The sequence below is a fragment of the Protobothrops mucrosquamatus genome, unplaced genomic scaffold (assembly GCF_001527695.2).
Source record: "Protobothrops mucrosquamatus isolate PMUCROS unplaced genomic scaffold, P.Mucros_1.0 scaffold529, whole genome shotgun sequence".
In the NCBI taxonomy this organism is placed as follows: domain Eukaryota; kingdom Metazoa; phylum Chordata; class Lepidosauria; order Squamata; family Viperidae; genus Protobothrops; species Protobothrops mucrosquamatus.
In genome coordinates, this window is record NW_015386836.1 from 35,972 (window position 1) to 58,522 (window position 22,551).

The following is a 22,551-nucleotide window of genomic DNA, read 5'->3' on the forward strand; positions in this document are numbered from 1 at the left end:
TTTGTTGCCTGTGATTCTTTCAACTGACAATGAGGTTTTCTTTATCCCATTTCAATCTGGCAATCTAGGGCTCTAGGCCATTTGACTCAAACATATTCAAATTTCTTATAGAAAGATATGCAGAGTTAGTTAAGTGCTTGTTTATTATTTTGAAGTTACAATGTCATGAGAGTATTCTGAATGACACCAATGTATGTCTCCTCTCTGACATTTTTGCTTGAATATTTTTAAGGTGACCTCATCATTTCATCTAGTTCCTGTTTAGAAACAAGAGTGTGAAGCCATTCACATCATCTTCCACTCCCAGACACGTGAGGACATTAGTATATGTTCTAGTTTGGGTAGTTTAAACAATGTCACTTTAAAATACTTAAAGTGAATCATATTTTATCAATTCTGTTCAAGTTTTAATTGCTGAACAAGGTGAACAAAAAAGTCCTGAGTAACATCAAAAAGGATTTAGGGTTGCTGGAGGTTTTAAATATTTAATTAAATATCAATAATCCTTTTTACCAATCATGCCTGTTATTGTATTGTACAGCCCAAACCCTATTACAGGTAGTCCTTGAGTTACAAGAGTTCATTTAGTGACCGTTCAAAGTTACAACGGCACTGAAAAAAGTGACTTATGATCATTTTTTACAGTTACGACCTTTGTACCATCTCCATGATCATGTAATCAAAATTCAGATGCTTGGCAACCAGTTCATACTTATGACCATTGCTGTGTCCCAAGGTCATGTGATCACCTTTTGCAACCTTTTCAATGGGGAAGCCTGATTCAGTTAAAAACTGGGTTACTAATTTATCAACTGCAATGACACACTCAACAACTGTGGCAAGAAAGGTCGTAAAATGGGGCAAAACTCACTTAACAATTATCTCAAGTAACAACAGAAATTTTGGGCTCGATTGTGGTCATAAGTCGAGGACTACCTGTACGTGGTTATTTAGAATTAAATTCCACACATTTGCTAAGTGTGCATAGGATTCATGGTTTCCTCTGAGGTTCCCCAGATCTGCAGAACACATCACACTATTTGGAGGTAGTCAATATCTCACCTATTAGGTTGCTAAACTATAATTCTCAGCTTCCCCACCATGGCTTAAGTGAGCTGAGTTTACTCCTAACTATGGCTCAACAATATCTGAAAGTTCACACATTTACTAGTTCTGACGTAAATAAATATGCATACAAGGATAAAGTGTGTGACAAGTAGTATCTCCACGTTTTTTTTAATTCAACTGATTACCATTTAAAAACATTTATTTATTTGAATGTTTTACACGAAATGATAGGCATTATCTGGGGCATCAAAACATTTAGGGATTACTGTATAACTAGCATATACAATCGTAATGTATATTTGTGTGGGATCTCCTAAGGTACTTCCAATGTCATATAAACTTTTCCAAAACATCTGGGCTAGATTGAGCCTGGGGTCATTATAAAACAAAGGGGAAAGTAAATTTTGGTATCATATAGAAATAATTGCTGATCATACACTTAATGGTAACATAGAAATTTTGGCTAAGTACCTTTCCTAGATACAAATAAGGTACTCATACATATATTGTAATTCTTTTTCCTAACATAAATAGGCAACCAAATTAGGTATTGTTAGCTGCATGTTACATCCAAACTCAGAATTTTAGTTTGTTATGCCTAGTAAGCCCAGATGTCAAGCCAAGTACCAAGTCATTTGTTGCTTTGTGAATATTAATTTATTTGGGAGCAATGAACCATGTTTCTAGTTCTGAACATAACATGCAGTTATAATTTCCTACTTCATTAACCTAGTCATGAAAGAGCAGGAATAAATGGGCTTCATGAATAAAAAAGCAGCTTATTTACATTAAGTCAGGATGAGGAAAGTATCCTTGCTTAAAAAAACATGTGATTATGAATATTGCTTGCTTATTCAAAGATACTTCCTCAAAATTCTCATATTTCATTACACTCAAAGTGCTCTTTGAACTGAGCTAAGGTCGTGGTGATTATATGAACACATTTACATAGTTTGTTTGTTTTTCTATCTTCAGCTTTCTACTTCAGGAATTTCCTAGTAGATTGTCATCCAAATATTAAGCAGATCTAACTTTTCTTAGCTTTTAAAGATAATGAAGTGTTGGTTAGATGTTGCCGTCTACTATTGCTATCTTTAAGAAAGAGCTGAAAGTGCTTTAAAAACCTTTATGTCCCACAGGTTATTCAACAATCTTCAGAAATGCTTTTCATTCATTCTTTATCTTCTGTCTTTCATCCAAGAGCTAAAGAGGTCCATTCTGTCCTCCAGTTCCCCTCTCTGCTGAACAGAACCTGTTTTTCAGTTGAGAGATAGTGACTCACTCAAAGTCACCAAGTGAGATTACATGGCTGATTTTGATTTCCCATCTCCCAGTTCCAGTCCAACATCTTGCCTCCTTGCGTCCTTGGCTATACCTATAACTGTATTCTGCTTTGCAGAAACTGCATCAAGCAGGGAATCGATGATCTTGAAACATCAGAATGTTTACAAATTAATATACTCTAGCATTGATTGGAATTAATACCACTTTACAATGCTTTGATAAGGCCACACTTGGAATACTGCATCCAGTTTTGGTCACCACGATGTAAAAAAGATGTTGAGACTCTAGAAAGAGTACAGAGAAGAGCAACAAAGATGATCAGGGGACTGGAGGCTAAAGCATATAAGGAAAGGCTGCTGGAATTGGGTATGTTTAATGAAGAGAAGGACGAAGGGGGACATGATAGCAGTCTTCCAATATCTCAAGGGCTGCCACAAAGAAGAGGGAGTCAAGCTATTTTCCAAGGCACCTGAAGGCAGGACAAGAAGCAGCGGATGGAAACTAATCAAGTAGAGAAGCAACCTAGAACTAAGGAGAAACTTCCTGACAGTTAGAACAATTAACCAATGGAACAACCTGCCTCCAGAAGTGGTGAATGCTCCAACACTGGAAGTTTTTAAGAAGAGACTGGACAGCCATTTGTCCAAAATGGTATAGGGTTTCCTGCCTGAGCAGGGGATTGGACTAGATGACCTCCAAGGTTCCTTCCAACTTTACTATTGTTGTTGTTGTTGTTGTTGTTGTTATTATTATTATTATTATAGAGCAATAATGTCTCAGAGATTGAACTTGCCTAGAAATCAAAATCATATCCTTCAAACTCAAAGACTTGGTTGCAGGATATAAGAACCTCGTTGCCTGAAGGAAAATGTCTATTTCTGACATGCATCTTTTTTCATGCATACCACACACAACATACTAACTTTGATTAATGAAACCATACATCAGTTATTTCAATTTCCTGGGTTTGCATGGACTATCAAACAATAATGGGGCTGAGTTCATGCACCATGTTAGATTAGTACACAATCAGTTTAGAATTTAGGGCAGAGGTCCCCAACCTTTTGGGCACCAGGGACCGGTTCCCTGGAGAGAGGTTTTTCCACGGACCGGAGGGGGCATGGCTTCGTGTGCTGCCTGCATCCCACAGATAGGGCTTTGCTTGTTTATGCGGACCGGTTGCTGGCATGCCCCGGCCCAGTTCTGGTCCATGGACTGGGGGTTGGGGACCCCTGATTTAGGCTATTGTGGGGAAAACAGCTTCTTTACAAAGAAAGATCCCATGTACAGTATGTGTTGGACCTTACTGTTTGGCAAACACAAGTAGGATAACTCACAAAGCTAGAAAATCTCAATGTCAATTATTGCTTGTGGACTCCCACAAAACACCTTAAACATTAGCTTTGTGGTTTATTGGTTCTTTTCATCAGGTGCCTCATGAAAGCTGTATTCCCAGGACATGCAGAGCACTGATTAGCCTAACATGATGTACAAACACAGCCCCTCCCCTGCTGATGTTTAGCTAAGTGTAAATTTGGGCAGATAACTACGTTGTTGATATGTTACATAGATTCCCAAGAATTATAAATTGGGGAGGGCTCAGAGAGAAACAAAGTATGAAGATATTGTGACAATATCTACTTTATTAAGGGTGACCGTTCCCAGAATTTGCTGAGATAACCAACTACAGGTCGTCCTCGAGTTATGACCACAATTGAGCCCAAAATGTATGTTGTGAGTGAAACATGTGTTAAGTGAGTTTGCCCCATTTTACAACTTTTCTTGCCACCGTTGTTAAGAGAACGATTGCCTTTGTTAAGTTAGTAACATGGTTGTTAAGTGAATCTGGATTTCCCCCTTGACACTGCTTGTCAGAAGGTTGCAAAAGTTGATCACATGACCCCAGGACACTGCAACCGTCATAAATACGAACCACTTGCCAAGCATCTGCATTTTGATCATGTGACCATGGGGATGCTGCCTCAGCCGTAAGCGCGAAAAGTGTGAAAAACGGTCACAAGTCACTTTTGACTTAAGTCAAAGTTACAAAATGCCACTGTAACTTTGAACGGTCACTAAACGAACTGTGGTAAGCCGAAGACTACCTGTATTCTTGCATTAGTCAGCTGAGTAACAAAGGCAATATAATAATTCAAAAATCTGTTCCTGCTTAGATTCCCCGTCCTTGAAACTATGCAGAAACTACGCTTACTGGAAAGCAAATAGCAGGATAGCTGGTTCCGGCACGTTGTTTGTGCTATGTTTGCTCAGAAGTAAGCCCTCCCTGCCTGCCTTTAACGGAGTTTACTTCCAGGTAAGGCGTGCGGTGGATTGCAGTTTTAAGCTCCGCCCACGAATCCTCTGGATCTGCCCAGCGGGCGCTGCGTTCCGGGCACTTCTCTCCTTTTCTGCAGGTGAATAATAGCAGGTTGGGCCCGCCTGGCGGTATTAAGCGTTAAAGGGGAGGGCCTTTGGCACAGCCGTAACACAAGCGCTCCCAAAGCCCTAGCGGAGCAACCTGGCGCTATCTGGCTCCACTCGGTAGCGACTTGCGCGGCGTTTCCTCGCACCTCCGGAAAAGGCGCTGCGAGGTGCGGGCGGCTCCCGGGTAGCGCCTTCGCTTCCCCTGGAAGGAGGGCGTGCGCATCTGCCGGCGCCCGGCTGGAAGAAGTGAGCCGCAGCGAAGGCTCCTGAAGAACCCCCCGCGCCGCGTGTCCCTTGCTCTTAGGTAAGCCCTGGGCTGGGTTTGGGAAAGAGAGGGCCTCGGCTTGGATCGAGGAGCTGGAGAGAGGCGGCAGCGGCGGCGGCATGCTGGGTGCTGGCGCGCTTTTCTCTTCCTCCCCCCCCCCGGGGGCTATCATCCCTTTTCCAGCCTTTCCTTTTCTGCCGGAAAGCCGGGAATGCCAAGGAATGCAGTGGTTGGACTCGCTTTTTGTCGTCTTGGGGGCACGCGCGTTCTCAGCCGGCCATCTACTCGTTTATAAAGGAAATTTGACGGTTTTGTCCAGCCATTCGCTTCTATCCAAAACTGCAGTTGCCTTACTGGGAGAAATGGGGTGGATCGTTTTCTGATGTACTTCATCCAAGGAGGAGACCGCTAGTGTCGTTTTTTTAAAAACTTGTAATTAAAACTATCCTCGCCCCTCCCTCCCTCCTTCTGCTCGTGATGAAACATTCAAAGACTATAGCCTGAGCACCTGTTGTTTTTCTTTGAATTATTTGGAGCCAGCCTTGTATATAATACACAATACGTGTTTGGCAAGAGCTGAAAGTGTGCTGTGGGTGTTCCTTAGTCTAGGGTGGGCAGAGAAGGAACTCTACTAATCTGCTCAGATGTGAATTTCCTAAACAGTTTCCATTATTCCGTGTCTTCATCTGAAGGGTTGATGATCTGTCTTCTTTTGGGCCATTTAGAGCAGCATACTTGTGATCCCTTAACCAGTACACTTAACCACAAAGATTTACTTTCCACAACCTACCAGGTTAAAAATGTGCTTAAATCATTTCTGGCTGTGAATATTTCATGCAAACGTAGCTAGTGACTGGCTAAAGATGAATCAGTGTTCTTTGGGAGCATAGAGCCTCAGTTGTCCTTAATCCTAGTCAATGAACTGGACTCTGCTGGCAATAGCACATTTGCTTTCTAATCATAATTTTATGCTTCTTCAACAAGTTGTGTAAGTTTCATTCTACCAACTGTTTGTATTTAAATTGATTTTTATGTCCCAGCCAATAGTGGGACGCGGATTGAAGCTACTGATTTTAAACAATGATCTTTGAGCCACAAAGGAGGGTAGGTTTTCAATACAAATATTGATTGAATTTATATGCATATTAAGATTTTTATAAAATCATAATATGCATTATTTTTGTAATTTATGTTTGTTTATATTTTTTATTTTTAGAATTCCATGCAACTAAAATAATATAAACAGAGTCTGAAGATGGGACTATTTCTAATTGTAATTTTCCATTCTTATATGTGAAGTCTTAGCTAATTTTAAAATTATCTAAAGTATCTGAAACATGGATCTGGTTGGAAAAAAAACCCCTCTCTCCCTGATTTGTGGAAGTGGGAAATATTCTCGGGGCTGAACTGTATGTTGAAAGCAAGTCTCGGAGGTTTTTCAGGCTGTATTTTAGTGTTCTGTCCAAGTTCATCAATCAGCTTCCTCAAAGAGTTGAAGGAGATCTTTAGTTTGGTCAATAGAAAAATAAATCAACAGGCAAGTCTCTGTTAAGATCGTCCACCTTCCTCTTACTAGTGCTTCTCTAAAATACTTGGACATTAGAGCCAAGCGAGTTTGTGAGAATTTACAGTTTTGTATAGACCTATGTAATTTTGAAGAATATACCATTGCTTATTGGTATGTGCTTGAAATTCCCTCCCCCCCCCAATGTGGACAACTGCCTCTCAGTTACTAGAACTGGAGAGTGATATAGAATATCTTACTGGTTCTTTTTCTGCTTTATTGTTCTTTTGTTGTGAATATGGCACTTCCTTAGCAATATTATAATTGAGAAGCCACATTTGATAAAGAGAAGACCTGCCATTTAAGCTTGCCTGGGTGAAAAAGTTAGGGAATCTTCATTAATTTTAGAAAGTAAAAAGCTGAACTTGTCATTTCTAATCAAGTTGGGATTTCCATCTGTTTCATGAATTACTGCTGTAAAGGTAGAAAATAATTTACATTTCTACGCTAATTCCAGAATCTTCTAAATATACTGCTGAACAGCAGCCTGTGACTGCACTATTGTGTCCACACAGCACTGATCAAATATACTAAGTAGTGTTAGCAAAACTATGTACAGTATTTTCCCCACTTCCTACCATCCCCAAAAGAGTCATGTATTTTACTTGGTGTAGTTTAAAGTGACATTGTATGTGAAGTCCAACACCTTGTATGTAAATGCTACTTTAAGGGGAAGAGCCATCAACTGTATGCTAGTTGAAGGATCTTTTTATCTGAGAGTGTCAACCACTTTTATCTTATCTCCCTTTGGAGATAATTGTTAACACTGAACTGGCTTCAGGCATTTTCTGCTGTGAAAAAGAATTCTAATCTAGTGGAGTTAATCTATAGATAGATGAGGGAAAGAGGCTACCGTATTTTCCAATTCCTACTCTGTCCCCAATGTACTGTTCTTAAAACTGGTTCTGAAAGATCAAAAATCAGAAGGAGCCTGACAGTATGGTTGCCAATAAAAAATTTTTTATTGAAAGTTCTAAACTTCATCAACAGCTGTAGTTGTGAGCAGTTGTTTACAGAAGCTTGGGGCTTTTAAAAATGTGTTGGTCAGAAAATGGGCTACCAGACTATTTTTGACTATGGCAATATGGGTGAGTTTTTCAAGGAAAGAGGGAAATGGAATACGAGCGCAGACCATTGTGAAGGCAGTTGAAATACAAGGAGGAAGAAGTCCCATATAAATTTGCCATGTCATCTGGGTGTGCTTTATGAGTCTCTTTGTCCAGTTCAGAAAGAAGCACAGAGTACAAAAATCACTGTGTGTAGTAGTTCAAGGAGAACTGTGATATTTTACATTACTTTTTAAAGGCTGAAAAATGTGAAAGCAAAACCAAAAACAATGTCCTGTAAAAATGTATATCTGCAATAAATATGTCTCCCAATGTTACTGATACAGATAAATTGAAAATCAAATTTCAGTGTGGACATGTTTCAGTGTAAGTATACATAAAATTAAGTTTCAAGTGTCAGTCTTGACTTTGACACCTGAGACTTGGTCTTATGTGCACTTTGCGTGGGAGTAGCTTATTGCTAAGTAAACGTAGTTAAGTTATATAGTATATACTCATTAGGAATGTGCAAGAGGGTAGAAGAGGCTAATCCATGTGCTCCAAGAATGCTAGTTTGTGTTTCCAGAAGAATATCTTGTCCTGAAAATGTTCAGATGCTACCCACTGCTCTTGCCTCCCACATTGGAACATGAAAGCACCTTGTTTCCATATCCCTAGTACCTATTTGGTATTAGGGGGGAAAACTGTACTATAAGAAAAAGCTGTAAAAAACAGGAATATGTTGGCTTCTGAGTGAGATGAGTGTCTTAAGCAGCAGTTACTGGGGAGCAACACCAGAGCTTTGCAAATGTAATGTTCATGCAGTTAAAACTACTGCTGTCAGCTATAGCAGGACATACAAGTCCACTGCCAGCGCTGAAGCCAGATTTAGCTGCTTATCCAGTTGACTAACACATGTTCGTTGCTTAGGTGGGAAAATGTGTGTTTGGCCCGGTTCTGAAATATACCTAGTCAGAAGTTACTAACTGCCAGGAAAGGGAAGAAAAGCGAACTGTACCTTGCATAGTATTGTATTGTTTTCCTCAATCCAAATGTCTGAGTAAAATAAAAGGGGCCATATTCACAAACTGTATGTGCAGGCTGGCAGGTGAATGACTCAGAACCAAGTCAGAATGCAATTTACTGCCTTTTTTTAAAGAACGTAACTCATCCCTGTTGTTTAGGATATTTCCATATTTATGATCTTCTTTGGAAATTCCTTTGTTAGAAATACATCTACTGATTTTTTTTACCCCCCAGAGATGCTGGCCAATGGTCTGATTATAAATTGCATATATCTAATATCTCATAGTACTTCCTCCAAACGTACAACTTTTCTGTTTGACTAGGCTAGTGTTCAAAAGTATGCTCTAATGCAGGGGTGTCAAACTGCCGGCCCGCGGGCTGGACGCATCACGATGAAACCACGCCCACCCCATTGCTGGCAATGGGGAAAAAGCTCTGATACATCGTGCGATGTCACGTGATGTCGCGAGTTTGACATGTCTGCTCTAATGTAATACCAAAGTAGGCAGCTTTTCTTCCTAACTTTGCAACTAGAATTACAGTTTAAAAATAAATAAATAATAGTTTAAAAACTATTTTGAACCAGGAGGCCTCAAGTGATATGTTACCTGAGAAGCAGGGTTGGAATTTTGGACTTAATAGAGTTTTATAGGTAATTTAATTACGTTGTGTAAACCTAATGTAAAATACATGAAATATCTAATTAAGTGGATGTATTAGGAAACTAAGGCTCTTGATTTCCTGTATTTCTAGACTTGGGCATGTGGGAAGGGGGGCTTGGGGTGGGAAATGCTTTTCCAAGTGGATAGCCTTTACGGTATGCATAGAGCAAATGCATTTTTAATGATAGTGACAGTGTGCTACAAAACAGCTTGACATAATGCAGTGTTTCTCAACCTTGACAATTTTAAGGCATGTGGACTTCAACTCCCAGAATTCCACAGCCAGCAATGCTGGCTGTGGAATTCTGGGAGTTGAAGTCCACATGCCTTAAAATTGTCAAGGTTGAGAAACACTGACATAATGGAAGTTCTGACAAAGAACAGTGCCCAAAGCATCTGAAACTACGTATTTACATTTTCTCAACTGATCTTGATGAGAAGGTTCACAGTTCTCCCTCAGTATTACGAAGCTGACTGTATATGGCATCCCAGATTATTGGCTCAGGAGAACTAACAAATTGCTTAAGGCAGGACTGACTTAAGCAAACATGTCTCCTAAATCCAAAACAGGAGTTCCATCTCTGGAAACAAAGTGAAACGCAATGAAAGGTGTTCTGAGCTAGTTAAATATTGCTTTACCCTTTTCATTTACCCTGAGTCTTTCCCTACCTGCAGGTATTTGGGTTTGAGCCTAAGTTTTGAAGAGACCTCATACCTCTTGGTGCAAATCATACATTTGGATACTGAACTATGGAGAGCTATTTTAAAATGTGAAAATGATTTCTATATATATATATTTAGCAGGAATGTATGCTTTCCACTACACTACAAGAGCTGTGTGGTCCGATCTAAATTGTTCCCCATGCCCAAAACAAAATCTGTGGCTAATATTAAAGAAATTTAGAGATAACTTTGGATAGATGAACCATCGAGAGAAAAAAAAAAGAACAATTCAGTTAGGAGCAAATGAGCAGAGAGAAATTTGGATAGGTTTTCAAGATACTGTTATTGCACCCTACAACAATAGATGAGGATTCCTGTATTTGCTTCTTGTCTTGATCTACTGGAAGCGCTGAAAACAATTTGACCCATTTGAAGAATTTATGATATAACACCATCTCAGATAAGTAAGAGGTAATGTTGATATATCAGAAATTCTTCAAAGATAGCTTTGAGTGCTGTACTCTTAAGACTTTAGGCATAGCATTACTGTAATTAGTATTATAAAAGGAATTTCTCTTCATGTGTTATGGCATCCTCTGCCCAAATAGAATCCATTACAGCACGAGTAGTCAGGTAACATGGTATCTGCTTTGTTAGCATTTGACTCAATATATTTATTTGCTCATAATCTGCATTTAATTTAATCTATATAAATAAAAATGTAAATGTTCGTTTGTTCAAAATCTTAAATCTCTGAAAGTTCTTCACCGATTGCTTTGAAATTTTGACACAACGTTGCATTCAAATACGCCCGTGTTTTTATATACCTACTATTATATAGATGTCACACCTGTGACAGGTAAAAACATGCTTTTTTAAAAAAACAGTGCCATCTGTTGGATGTAAAAGCAACACACGCTACAGACAATGGAACAACAAAAAATATTGTATACCCACAAGCATTGTGAAATTTAACATATTACAAACGTGCACTTTCTCTTTTCTTTCTTTTCCATTTAACCAGTCTGAGCCACAGCAACGCGTGGCTGGGTACAGCTAGTCAAATATAAGAAAAATGTCAGAGTGGCTTTTCTCTGTAGGAGACCACTATGTTTTTTGTGTATCAAAATAATAGTTGCATTTCTGGGTCTGCTCTGTGTGCTGTCTTGTGCATACAGTCATGTGAAAAAGTAAGTACACCCTCTTTCAGTTCTATGGTTTTACGAATCAGAACCTAATAAAAATCATCTGATCTTTAGCGGTTCTTAAAAGTAGGCAAATACAACTTCACATGAGCAACAGCACATGACACATTAAACCGTGTCATCATTTATTTTACAAAAAGGAAACCAAAATGGAGAAGCCATGTGTAAAAAAATAAGTACTCCCTTACTGTTTCCATATGTATGAAGAAGCTAAGCAGCAATCAGGTGCTTCTAATTGATTACATTGATCATCAGCAAGTGTCACTATTTCTAGGAGGTAATTAAAGTATTAGGACAGGGGTGTCAAACTGCTGGCCCGCGGGCCAGTTGCATCATACAGATGCCGCACCCACCCCAGCTCCGGCAATGTGAAAAAAGTTGTGATACGTCGCAACACGTCACATGACGCGACGAGTTTGACACCCGTGTATTAGGAGTTTGCTGCCTCCAGCACTGAGGTGTGTGTTAACACAACGCCAAAAGGTAAATACATCAGCAATGATCTTAGAGAAGCAATTGTCACTGCCCTTCAATCTGGGAAGGGTTATTAACAGGGGTTCCCAATCCCTGGGCCGGGGTCCATTCGGAACCAGGTCATTCAGAATGTGCGCCTGCCACTTGTGCAAATGGAGTTGTGCAAACGTGCTCACTTGCTGCTTGCACAGAACCATCCCCTCTCCCATCACCACCACTGGTCCACAAAGCCAGAAAGACTGGAAACCACTGGATTATATAGCCATTTCCAAACAATTAAAAACCCTTCATTCTACAGTGAGGAAGATTACCCACAAGTGGAAAACAGTTGCCAATCTTCCCAAGAGTGCAAGTCTCAGAAAATTCACCCCAAGGTCAGACTGTGCAGTGCTCAGAGAAATTGCAAAAAAAACAAGAGTTACATCTCAGACTCTTTAGGTCTCAGTTAGATGTTAAATGTTAAAGTTCATGACAGCACAACTGGAAAAAGACTAAACAAGTATGGTTTGTTTGGAAGGCTTGCCACGAGAAAGACTCTGCTCTCCAAAAAGAAAAGGCAGCATAGCTTAGGTTTGCAAAGTTGCATCTGAACAAATCACAAGACTTTTGGAACACTTGTCCTTTGGACAGATGAGATCAAAGTGGAGATGTTTGGCCATAATTTACAGTGCCACGTTGGCAAAAATGAAACACAGCGTATCAGCACAAACACCTCATGCCAACTGTCAAGCACAGTGGTGGAGGGGTGATGATTTGGGGTTGTTTTGCAACCACAAGATCCAGGCACCTTGCAAGTCATTAAATTGACCATGATTTCCTCTGTATATCAAAGTATTCTAGAATCAAATATGAGGCCATCTTTCCACATATAGCTTGGTCAACATCGGGTCATGCAACACGACAATGATCCCAAGCACACCAGCAAATCTACAACAAAATCGCTAAAAAAGAAAAGAATCAAGGTGATGCAATGGTTTAGTCGAAGTCCAGACCTCAATCCAATTGAAATGCTATGGCAGGACCTCAAAAGAGAGCTGTGCAGAAACAGATGCTTAAAACTTCAACGAAGTAAAGCAATGTTGTAAAGAAGAGTGGACCAAAATTCCTCCACAATGATGTGAGAGACTGATAAAGTTAGACAGAAAACAATTATTTCAAGTTATTGCTGCTAAAGGTGGTTCTTACTTACTTTTTTAACATGGCTTTTCCATTTTGGCTTTTTTTTTTTGTAAAATAAATGATGACATGGTGTAATATGTCGTGTTGTTGTTCATCTGAGATTGTATTTATCTACTTTTAAGAACTGCTAAGGACCAGGTGATTTTGTTTTACTATGTCCTAATATGTAAAACCATAGAACTCAAAGAGAGCGTACTTACTTTTTCACAAGACTGTATATGTACTGGGAAGTACAGGGTGGATTACATACTGTCAGCTCTAAGTCATGTGATTGATAGCATTCCAAGTCATTGCCCACCTGCTTTCCCATAGAGATGGGTGGAGATTTGGAAGGACTTTTTTCCTCCACAGCTTTTGACAAGATATAGCCCAGTGGTTCTCAATCTTTTTAATGCCGCGACCCCAACCGGTCGTAAGTCGAGGACTAAACCGGTCGTAAGTCGAGGACTAAACCGGTCGTAAGTCGAGGACTAAACCGGTCGTAAGTCGAGGACTACCCAACCGGTCGTAAGTCGAGGACTTTCCCTGCCCGGGAGTACCGCGCATGCGTGGTTCCGCCCCCTGCGCCGGCCGAGGCGTAGCTGGCAAGCGGCAGAGACGGAGCAGGCCGACCACCAGCTGGCCCAGCCCAAGGGAGGTAAGACACCCGCCGGAAAAGGGGGAAAAATGGCGGACAAAAAAAATGGCGGACAAAAAAAATGGCAGACAAAAAAAATGGCGGACAGCGTTGCTTGGCGACCCCCATGAAATGGTCGATCGACCCCAAATGGGGTCCCGACCCACAGGTTGAGAACCACTGATATAGCCCCTTTTCAGACTTGATCTTTTCTTTGCTGGCTTCTTGTACAATGTCAGATTTGGCTCTGTTCTGTTGAATATTTGGAGAATTATCATGCTGGTAAATGGCAGAGTCCCTTTCCATTATTTCTTTCCAATGTTCCTTTGAATCAGAAATAATTTTTGAAAGGTAGGGGGAGAAGTGCCTAAGGACAAAAAAATATGCTGAAGAACGTTCACTAGAAAGAAGCAGTGTGTTATGTATTGAAATTACAGACCAGATCAATAAATCTCTATCTGGAATTACCCTAGTTACAACATTATCCCTTGGAAACTGTATGGTCAGTGAATTTCATCACATGACTCTAAAATAATTACCTGAGTAACACTACAGTAGTATTAGTATGTTATTTTGATTTTCTTTCAGACGTGTGCTTCTTGTGTCTATCATTTCAGTGGGTTAGTTTTGATTTCTACTTCCTTGTATGTTCTTAACATTCCAGTTATATAATTAAAGTTGTAAATTACTGACATGAATACATGTTCCTGACTCAAAAGAAAAGAATCTAAAAAGATCTGGTTTTCAGCATGCAAATTATTTGTGAATTAGCAGGTCATGATCTATGGAGATATGACAAAGACTCTTGGAAACTCCTATTACACTACTTGGAAGTCTGATTTAGAGAAATTTGAGAGAAATGTATACAATACTATGTGGAAAATGCATTTATAAGAAAGGAAGAGCTGTTAGACCTACAACACACATTGCTTCTTCTCTATTTACTTTCAAGAAATGGTAATACAATATATATCTATAATCCATCAATGAAGGAACTGTTATTGAGTTCAGTGAGAAGTCTTGAGCAAATGGAGCACAAGCTTGTCAGGCCAGTTTTATTTTCAGTAGGATCAATGGAACAAGCCAGGATCGTATTACAGTCCTCCTCTTGGATCTATTTGAAATTAATCTTATGCACACGTATCTTGAATAATTTCCACTGGACACTCCTGAATAAACACATTTAATATGTTTATATTTATCTGAATCAAATTTATGGATTATTAATCTGCTATGAAGAAGTAGAGTTACATAGAAAGGATTAAGTTGCTCTGTAGTTTTTCTTTAATTTTCAAAATATTGTAGCAAGCAAAACTGAATTATATATTTCTTATAAATCATACATTCTGCCTAGGAGTGTAGAAATAAATAAGCCACATTTCCCTGAATACTAATTGTTTTCAGTGCTGCACTAGCTCAGCATAAGACCATAAGGAGTGTCCTGCTGGATCAGATCTCTGTCCCATCTTATCCACAATCTGTTTTACTTGGCCAACAAACCACAAAGAAGTCCACTAATCTCCCAGAAGATGGCCATCGGAGGCAATCAAACTGACATTGTTCCCCTTGACTTCCATGAATTGATCCAAACAATTATTTAAGCCAGACATCCTGATTCATCTTGTAGTAAATTCCAAGGTTGAATTATGTGCTATTGAGCAGTTTACCATTAGTCCAAGATATCTTTGTTCATCAGTCATTGTTACGTTAGATTCCATTAGTTTGTATGAGTAATTAGGATTTTTGGCATCAAGTGCATCACTACAACTTGCTCACATTGAATGGCATCTTCTATTTTGATATTCACTCTCCAAATGTGCAAATATCCCCTTTGGAACTCTTCAGAATCCCTTACTGCTTTTACCACACTGACTAATTTAGTGTCGTCAGTATTGGCTATTCTACTAGTCAAACACAATTCCAGATCATTCATAAATAGGTTAAAAAGCACTGGAATTGGGACATGATCCCAGGGGAAGGGACTAGTTACATCCCACCATTATGTCTATGGAGATTCTCAGTTATCAATGAAAAAACATGCCTTTATCTACATGTTTAATTAACACTCTAAAAAAAACTACAGAATCTTCCCTTAGTTAAGCCAAGTTGGGGAAGCTTGAACAAGGCCTGCATCTCTAAATGTTTAGTAATTTTATCTTTAACAGCAGTTTCCACTATCTTCCCCAGAACAGATGTTAAGCTGATTGGCTTCCCCATGATTTTTTTTTTAAATGTAGTTACATTGGCCACCTTCCAGTTCTCAGGTGTAGAAGCAGAGTGTAGAGAAGTGGAGCAGTTTGAAGATCCACAACCTTAACTTTAAGCTCCTTAAAAACACTTGTGGGATGCTATCAGAGCCTGAAGATTTATGTTCCATTTTTCAATAAGGCCTAGTATTTTTTCTGTATGTCATCACCTGATAACTTGATTCACTGGTCTCTTTTACCTAGAAGACAAGATCTCCCACTACATCCTTTTCTCTCTTTCCTGTAAGGTTTGTAACCAGAAAAGAACCAGGCCCACTGATTTTCCCTAATCCACCAGGTTTGTGTTACGCCTACTACATTGATACTATCTTCTAAGATCAGGCATTCCAGTTCTCTCATTTCGGCCCACAGGTTCCTAGCATTCAATACTACCTGTAGTACGCAGCATCTGCTCTTGTTTCTCTGGGTTTCTGCCATATTTGCTTGTTTTATTTGGCTTTGTGTGATAATCATTACAGTTGATTATATTATTCTGTCCTGTTTCCAATTATTGTTGTTATTTCCAAATATTGTGGTTTCCAATTATTGTTTCCAAACCTGATGCTCCTCAGAGCCCCTACCTTACCTTGAGCTTTGTCTTGAAAGAAAAATGGACTCCAAATTCCAAGATTTGAACTTCAAACTTAGTCATTTCAGGATGGAGCAGCGGGTGCTATGTCTAATTTGAAAAGACTTGGTGCTTGAAGAAGGGGTATATGGCTGGCAATCATATAAAGCAGCAACTGAGATTTGGAATAATTTTGGGCTGCTGCTATTTGAACATTGAATATTATGTCCCTTCATCTGCTTTGAGGAGATTGCTGGCCTTGGAATTTGGTGACAGACATAACTAATAAAACTAATTTGGAAGCACAAGAAAATATACTCAGATTTCATTAATTGCTAATAGGATTTTGGCATTTTGAAATTTTAATTGAAGCAACTAAATGAAGCAACGTCAAGTTACATTTAACTATTGTAGATGAAATGTTTAGAAGTTTCAACACACACACACACACATTAAGGAGAACTCTCAGGTCAGTAAGGAACACTCATGCAGAAACCTCTGTGGTTGAATTTTGGGCTCATGATGTTGCTATTGTTACCAGCTGTTTCTGCTTGTGTTGCTACATTTTTATTTTTATGGTCTCTTGTTTATTTTTTTTAGACTTTATGTAATAAACAAAAAAAGGAAAGCACAAAACAAAAGTACAAAAAAACATACAACAATCAGCAGTGGATAACATTTACATTTTATCACCAGATTTTATAACTTTTGCCAAATGTTGCTTAGATAAGGTACTGGTGCTTCAGCTCCTTAATGAAGTTGTAGAACTACAGCTGTGAGTAAAAGCTGATGGGGCAGAAAAGGGGGCCTCCTTCAATTTCAGTGCTTATCCCACAAGATAAAAAAAGATTGTTTATTGCCATCACTGATCATTCCAATTATTCCCAATTTAAAATAGTCATTTCTATGTTTAGATTAAACACAAATGCTAATAACAAAATATATATCTTGTGTCTGCTTTTCTGACCAATTTTGCCACTGCCTAATTCTTTAGAATTAATTACACGGTTGCAAGCGTGTGCAGTATTTAATTACATAGTTGTTCTCTGGCAAATTCTCAGAACTCTTTTCCCATCGGGATCTTCTCCAGGGATGCTCACTTGAGTTCTTTTCCTTAATGCTGGTTAATATTTTCCTTTCTCCATTTGTAAAGGTGCTCTTTGCTTTAAACTATTTTTATGTAACTGCTGCATTGCTACTTTATTGCAATTCTGTTAGGAGGCAACCCAAAAGCTTTGTTACTGGGTGGTATGCATATACTGTACTATCGGAAAAATAGTAAATATTCCATTTTTTTGTTTGTTTGTTAAGACTAGAGACACATCTCTGCTATGGGAATGAAATCTAATCCAGAGTTTGTGGCAGGCACTTGAGCTTTTATAGAAATAATATTTTTCCAATGGCCACTTATTTGTTTATTTTTGTATGTGTGCTAGAATCTGATGAATAGTCTTACTAAAATAAGGACTCAGTAATTTGAAATTTCATTTTGAAATAAAAACAAAAATAGAAAACCTTTTTCTGTTTTCATAGGTTTATAACAAACTTGCCATAATTCAGCTGCCCAGAATCAAGATGGCATCTAACTTGGTAAGTGAGCAGTCTCAAAAGTATGCTATTGCGGTCCAGTATATGGTGGTTGATAAAAGTGTTCCTATTTATGGGAAAAAGTTTCTCAATTACTAGTTAGTTAACATAGAAGGAATACTGTGTTAATCTGTAGTAGCTAAAAATCAGAAGGAATGTGACCTTTTCAGGTCAACACTTTTTATTAAAAGGTATAAACTTTTGCAAGCTATGGCTTGTGGACTTCTGGTTTTTAGTTTAGAGCAGGGGTCCCCAACCCCCGGTCCGTGGACCAGTATCGGGCCGGGGCATGCCAGCAACCGGTTTGCACAAACAAGTAAAGCCCCATCTGTGGGATGCAGGCAGCACACAAAACCACACATCCTCCGGTCCGTGGAAAAACCTCTCTCCATGGAACCGGTCCCTGGTGTCCAAAAGGTTGGGGGCCTCTGTTTTAGAGGTTTTATTTCACTGTAGTACTGCTGAGTTATAGAAGCTTACAACTGCTTATTTTTTGTTTGTGTTTCTGTTGTGATTATTTAGAGGCCAGCTCCATATTATGAAAATTATGCATACCAGGCAGAAAATGTTACTTCAAGATTTACTAAAGATTATAATATGTATCCACATCACACACCTACATATTATCCTTCATCAGTGCCTCATTATGTTCCAAGAGTTTCTACTCAACAGTCAAACCCAGTGCCAGTTTTACAGATAAAATCTTCAAAATGTACACCAAGTAAGCTTTGCTTCCCATTTATTTTTTTAAAAAAAGTTTTGATGCAAATTAGGCCTGTTTGGGTATGTTTTAAGTATTCTTTGTATGTTTCAGACATATTTTATATGATTAGGATCCTACTGTTGCAACGGTACAAAGTAAGCAAGTTTGCAAACCCTGATTTTCAAATTGTCCTGGCTAATAAGATTGTTTTTCTTAAAGACATTTAATAAATAATAAATACACACACACACACACACACACACATATCCTTAATGACTGTAAAAATCCGAATCCCAGGCATATCTGTTCAATAATATACTGTCCTCAAACTCCGGGAGGAATATAAATCAGCTGTTTATTGTTAAAAAATTTAAAACAATAAAAGCAACTATTTCAATACTAAAACAAACTTAGCTTTCGCTGATCCACTGTCAGCGTCTTCAGAGTAAAGTGTTGGGGATGGAGAGATCTCTTATAAACCTTGCTAACCTAGTTTCTTACTCATTGACCGTGTGACAGGGCCATTTGTGCTGACCGACCATAATTGCCTTAATTGTCCCGCCTCCCCTTGTTTGCACTCCAATTCCATAACTTCTCTCCCTCCCCTCCTTGTCCATTTTCTCCGCCCTGGTGTTGTTACCATTGGTATGCCTTCTAGCCGCTCCCCCGTGCTCACTTTTGGCCACACGTCCGGATCCAGTATCCCAGGTGCCCTTCCACTGCTGTTCCCCTCTCTTCCATTCCATTTGTCTGCCTGTTGCTCCTGTCTTCCACTGGTTATCATCATGAATCCTATTCCCTCTAGTTTCCCCTCACGTCCGTGTGTGTGTGCATGCAGCCCTGCCCTGTCCCTCCATCCCATCCGTCTGCAATCAGCTGGACTGCCTGCCGGCTCGCCCCTGAATTCACTTCTTCTCATCCTTGCCAATCCTATCCTTCCTAATGTTGTTGCCATAGACGTATCTGCCGGCTGTCTCCCCGCGGTCATTCTAGGCTGGGCGCTCAGGATCAGCACTGTTGGTGCCTCTCCACTGCTGCCCCCCCTCTTTCTTACCCTGCTGATCCATCCACTGTTTTTGCCTTCCGCTGTCTGTCCCTGTGGGCCCTATTTCCTCCGATCTTTCTTTGTGCTTGGGTGTGCGCACACACAGCCGCATCCTGTCCTTTTGCCTCATCCACCTGTACTCAACTAGGCTGCCTGCTGACTTGCTCTCAGATTCACTCACTCTCCTCCTTGTCAGTCTTGTCCTTCCTGGTGCCATTGCCGTTAATGTGCCCTCCGTCCCTCTCCCCATGAGCATTTTGGGCCGGACGGCCAGGTCTGGTCTCATCGCTGCCTTTTTCCTACCACTTCCCTCCTGTTTGTGTGGATCCACCCATTTATGTGACCTCCCCCCATCTATCCCTGTTGGCCCTATTTCTTCTAATTTCCCTTTATACCAAGCTGTACATCCGCCTGGTCGCGGCCTATTCCTCCACCTCATCTGGCTGCGGTCAGCTGGGCTGCCTGCTGACTCGCTCCCAGATTCACTCCCTCTCATCTTTATCAATTCCATCCTTCCCGTATCCCTCAGCTGTTCCCTCATGACCATTCTGGGCCACCCATATGGGTCCGGTGTCATCACTGCCTTCTTTATAGTCGCCCCCTCCTTTTCTTCCGTTTGTCCATTTGTTGTTCTGGTCCCCGCTGCCTATCCTTGTTGGTCCTGTTTCCTTCAACTCTCCTTCCCGTATGGCCATACATGTGTTTAGACACATCCCGTCTCTCCATCTCGTCCGCACTCATTCGGCCGAACTGGCTGCCGCTCCACTCTGTTTTTCTCCGTTGCCCGTATTCTGATGTACGGGTGTGTCCCATCTGCACTTGATCAACCAATGTGGGTTGCCTCTGCGCCCTGACCCTCGATCTGTATAAGCGCCAAGGGAACAATAACAACTGGAGGGGGGAGAGCAACTTCAGAAACTGCCAACACGGCCCCTTTAAGAACAACGCGTCCGATGCTAATGAGCGGACCAATGACCTGATCGAGGGTCAGGGCGCAGAGGCAACCAGTCATATAAAAACGGACTCCCAGATCCCGTATTTTATACTCTGACGATGTCGGTAGTGTGGCCGACGAAAGCTCAGTACTTTTGTAGATTAAACAGCTTTGTTTATGATTTTATGTGTGTGTGTGTGTGTGTGTGTGTGTGTCTTTAATAAGTTTAAATATTGGAATCCCAGGTGTAGACATTTAAAATCAGTAAAATGAAATGATGAGCTCCGGGATATAAGAAAAAAGGCTTCTTATAATAATAATAACACTAGTAAAGTTGGAAGGGACCTTGGAGGTCATCTAGTCCAACCCCCTGCTCAGGCAGGAAACCCTATACCATTTCGGACAAATGGCTGTCCAGTCTCTTCTTAAAAACTTCCAGTGTTGGAGCATTCACCGCTTCTGGAGGCAGGTTGTTCCAAAGCTAAGGGCTAAATGACATGTGTATGCACATGCTCCCTTGTCATTTAGCCCTTTGCTCTGATGATGTCAACAGCTTGTTGACGAAAGCTTAGCAATAAAGAAGCCTTTTTTCTTATATCCCGGAGCTCATCATTTTATTTTACTGACTTTATATATGTGCGTGCGTGTGTGTGTGTGTGTGTGTGTGTGTGTGTGTGTGTGTGTGTTAAAAGATATGAAAATTCTCGAATTCTGGGATAGATAAAATTTTCATATCTTTAACGTAAACATGCCTGGGATTCGCATTTTTAAAATTATTAGGGATACACACACACACACACACACACACACACACATATATATATTCAAAATTGTGTGGCTGACAAAGGGTTAGTGGGAGACTAGTATAGCTATTTCACTAACTCTTTGTCAGCCACAAAATTTTGAATTGATAATATTCACAGTATTTGACGTCTGCCTGCAAAATATGCTCCTAGATTGGAGCGAAACACAGAACAGACTGATTTATATTTGGTAGACCGGGTGCTCCACCCAACAGATAACAATCTGCCTCCAGAAGCGGTGAATGCTCCAATACTGGAAGTTTTTAAGAAGAGACTGGACAGCCATTTGTCCAAAATGGTATAGGGTTTCCTGCCTGAGCAGGGGGTTGGACTAGATGACCTCCAAGATCCCTTCTTACTTTATTTTATATATATATATGTTTGTGTGTGTGTGTGTGTATATATATATCAATAATAACGTTAAAAATAAAAGTATGATTCCTGGGTATATTCATCTTCTGAAAAACCAATAAAACATGAGCACCAGGAATATTATAAACTAAAAAAGTTTAATATAATCACCAATCACCAAGCTTTCGTCGGAAGCTACCGACATCGTCAGGGTTCAATGCTAGTCAATGGGCGAGTTCATTTATAGGCAGGATGCCGTTTGCACGTGGCTCCTGGATCTTGTTACCGGTCTTAATTGGTTAAGTTGCACTCTGGTCGTAACTTCCGTATCTGTGGCTGCACTTTTCCTGCCTCTCCTGCCTGTGTGTGTATTGCTGCTCATTCTCCCCTCGTATAGTCCTGAGTTAAGGAAATTCTCTCCCCCCCTTTTTTGGTTGGGCAGGACCTCCGTGTCCCTCAGCTGATCTCCTTTCTTGCACTCACTCCCCCCTTGTCCGGGCTGTCCTGCTATGGTACATTCTCTCTCCCCTCCCCCTTCTTCCTTTTCATACCCCTCATCCACGCCTGACGGACAACTGTAACCGAAATCTTGGGCTGCCGGACTGATGACATTTGGGAGATCCCTGTTGATAGTAGTTTGCAGGGGCACGGAGATGACGGGGACAACGAGAAGAGCCGGTTCAAGGCAATGATAGATCGATCGCACCTAAAAAGGGGGAGGGTGGCTGCCCCAGCTTGCCCCACAGGGACGACCCGACTGCGCCAACGGGAGCCACGAAGTGGCATTGGAGGCGCTCGTGGGGATACGGAGGTTGTGAGCACCAGAAACGGGGGGGAA

General features: G+C 40.4%; 1 protein-coding gene across 2 annotated transcripts in view; it reads left to right on the forward strand.

The window, feature by feature from the left end:
- Window positions 1–4,837: 4,837 nt before the first annotated feature.
- The window catches only part of TMPRSS2 (transmembrane serine protease 2), a 33,674-nt gene continuing 15,960 nt past the window's right edge, over window positions 4,838–22,551 (forward strand). For both annotated transcript variants that reach the window (XM_015816925.1, XM_029284322.1), the window contains exons 1-3: window positions 4,838–5,080; window positions 17,824–17,880; window positions 18,400–18,598. In XM_015816925.1, coding sequence (XP_015672411.1) covers window positions 17,866–17,880; window positions 18,400–18,598 — 214 coding nt within the window. In that variant the 5' untranslated portion in view covers window positions 4,838–5,080; window positions 17,824–17,865. The remainder of the gene's footprint in view (window positions 5,081–17,823; window positions 17,881–18,399; window positions 18,599–22,551) is intronic.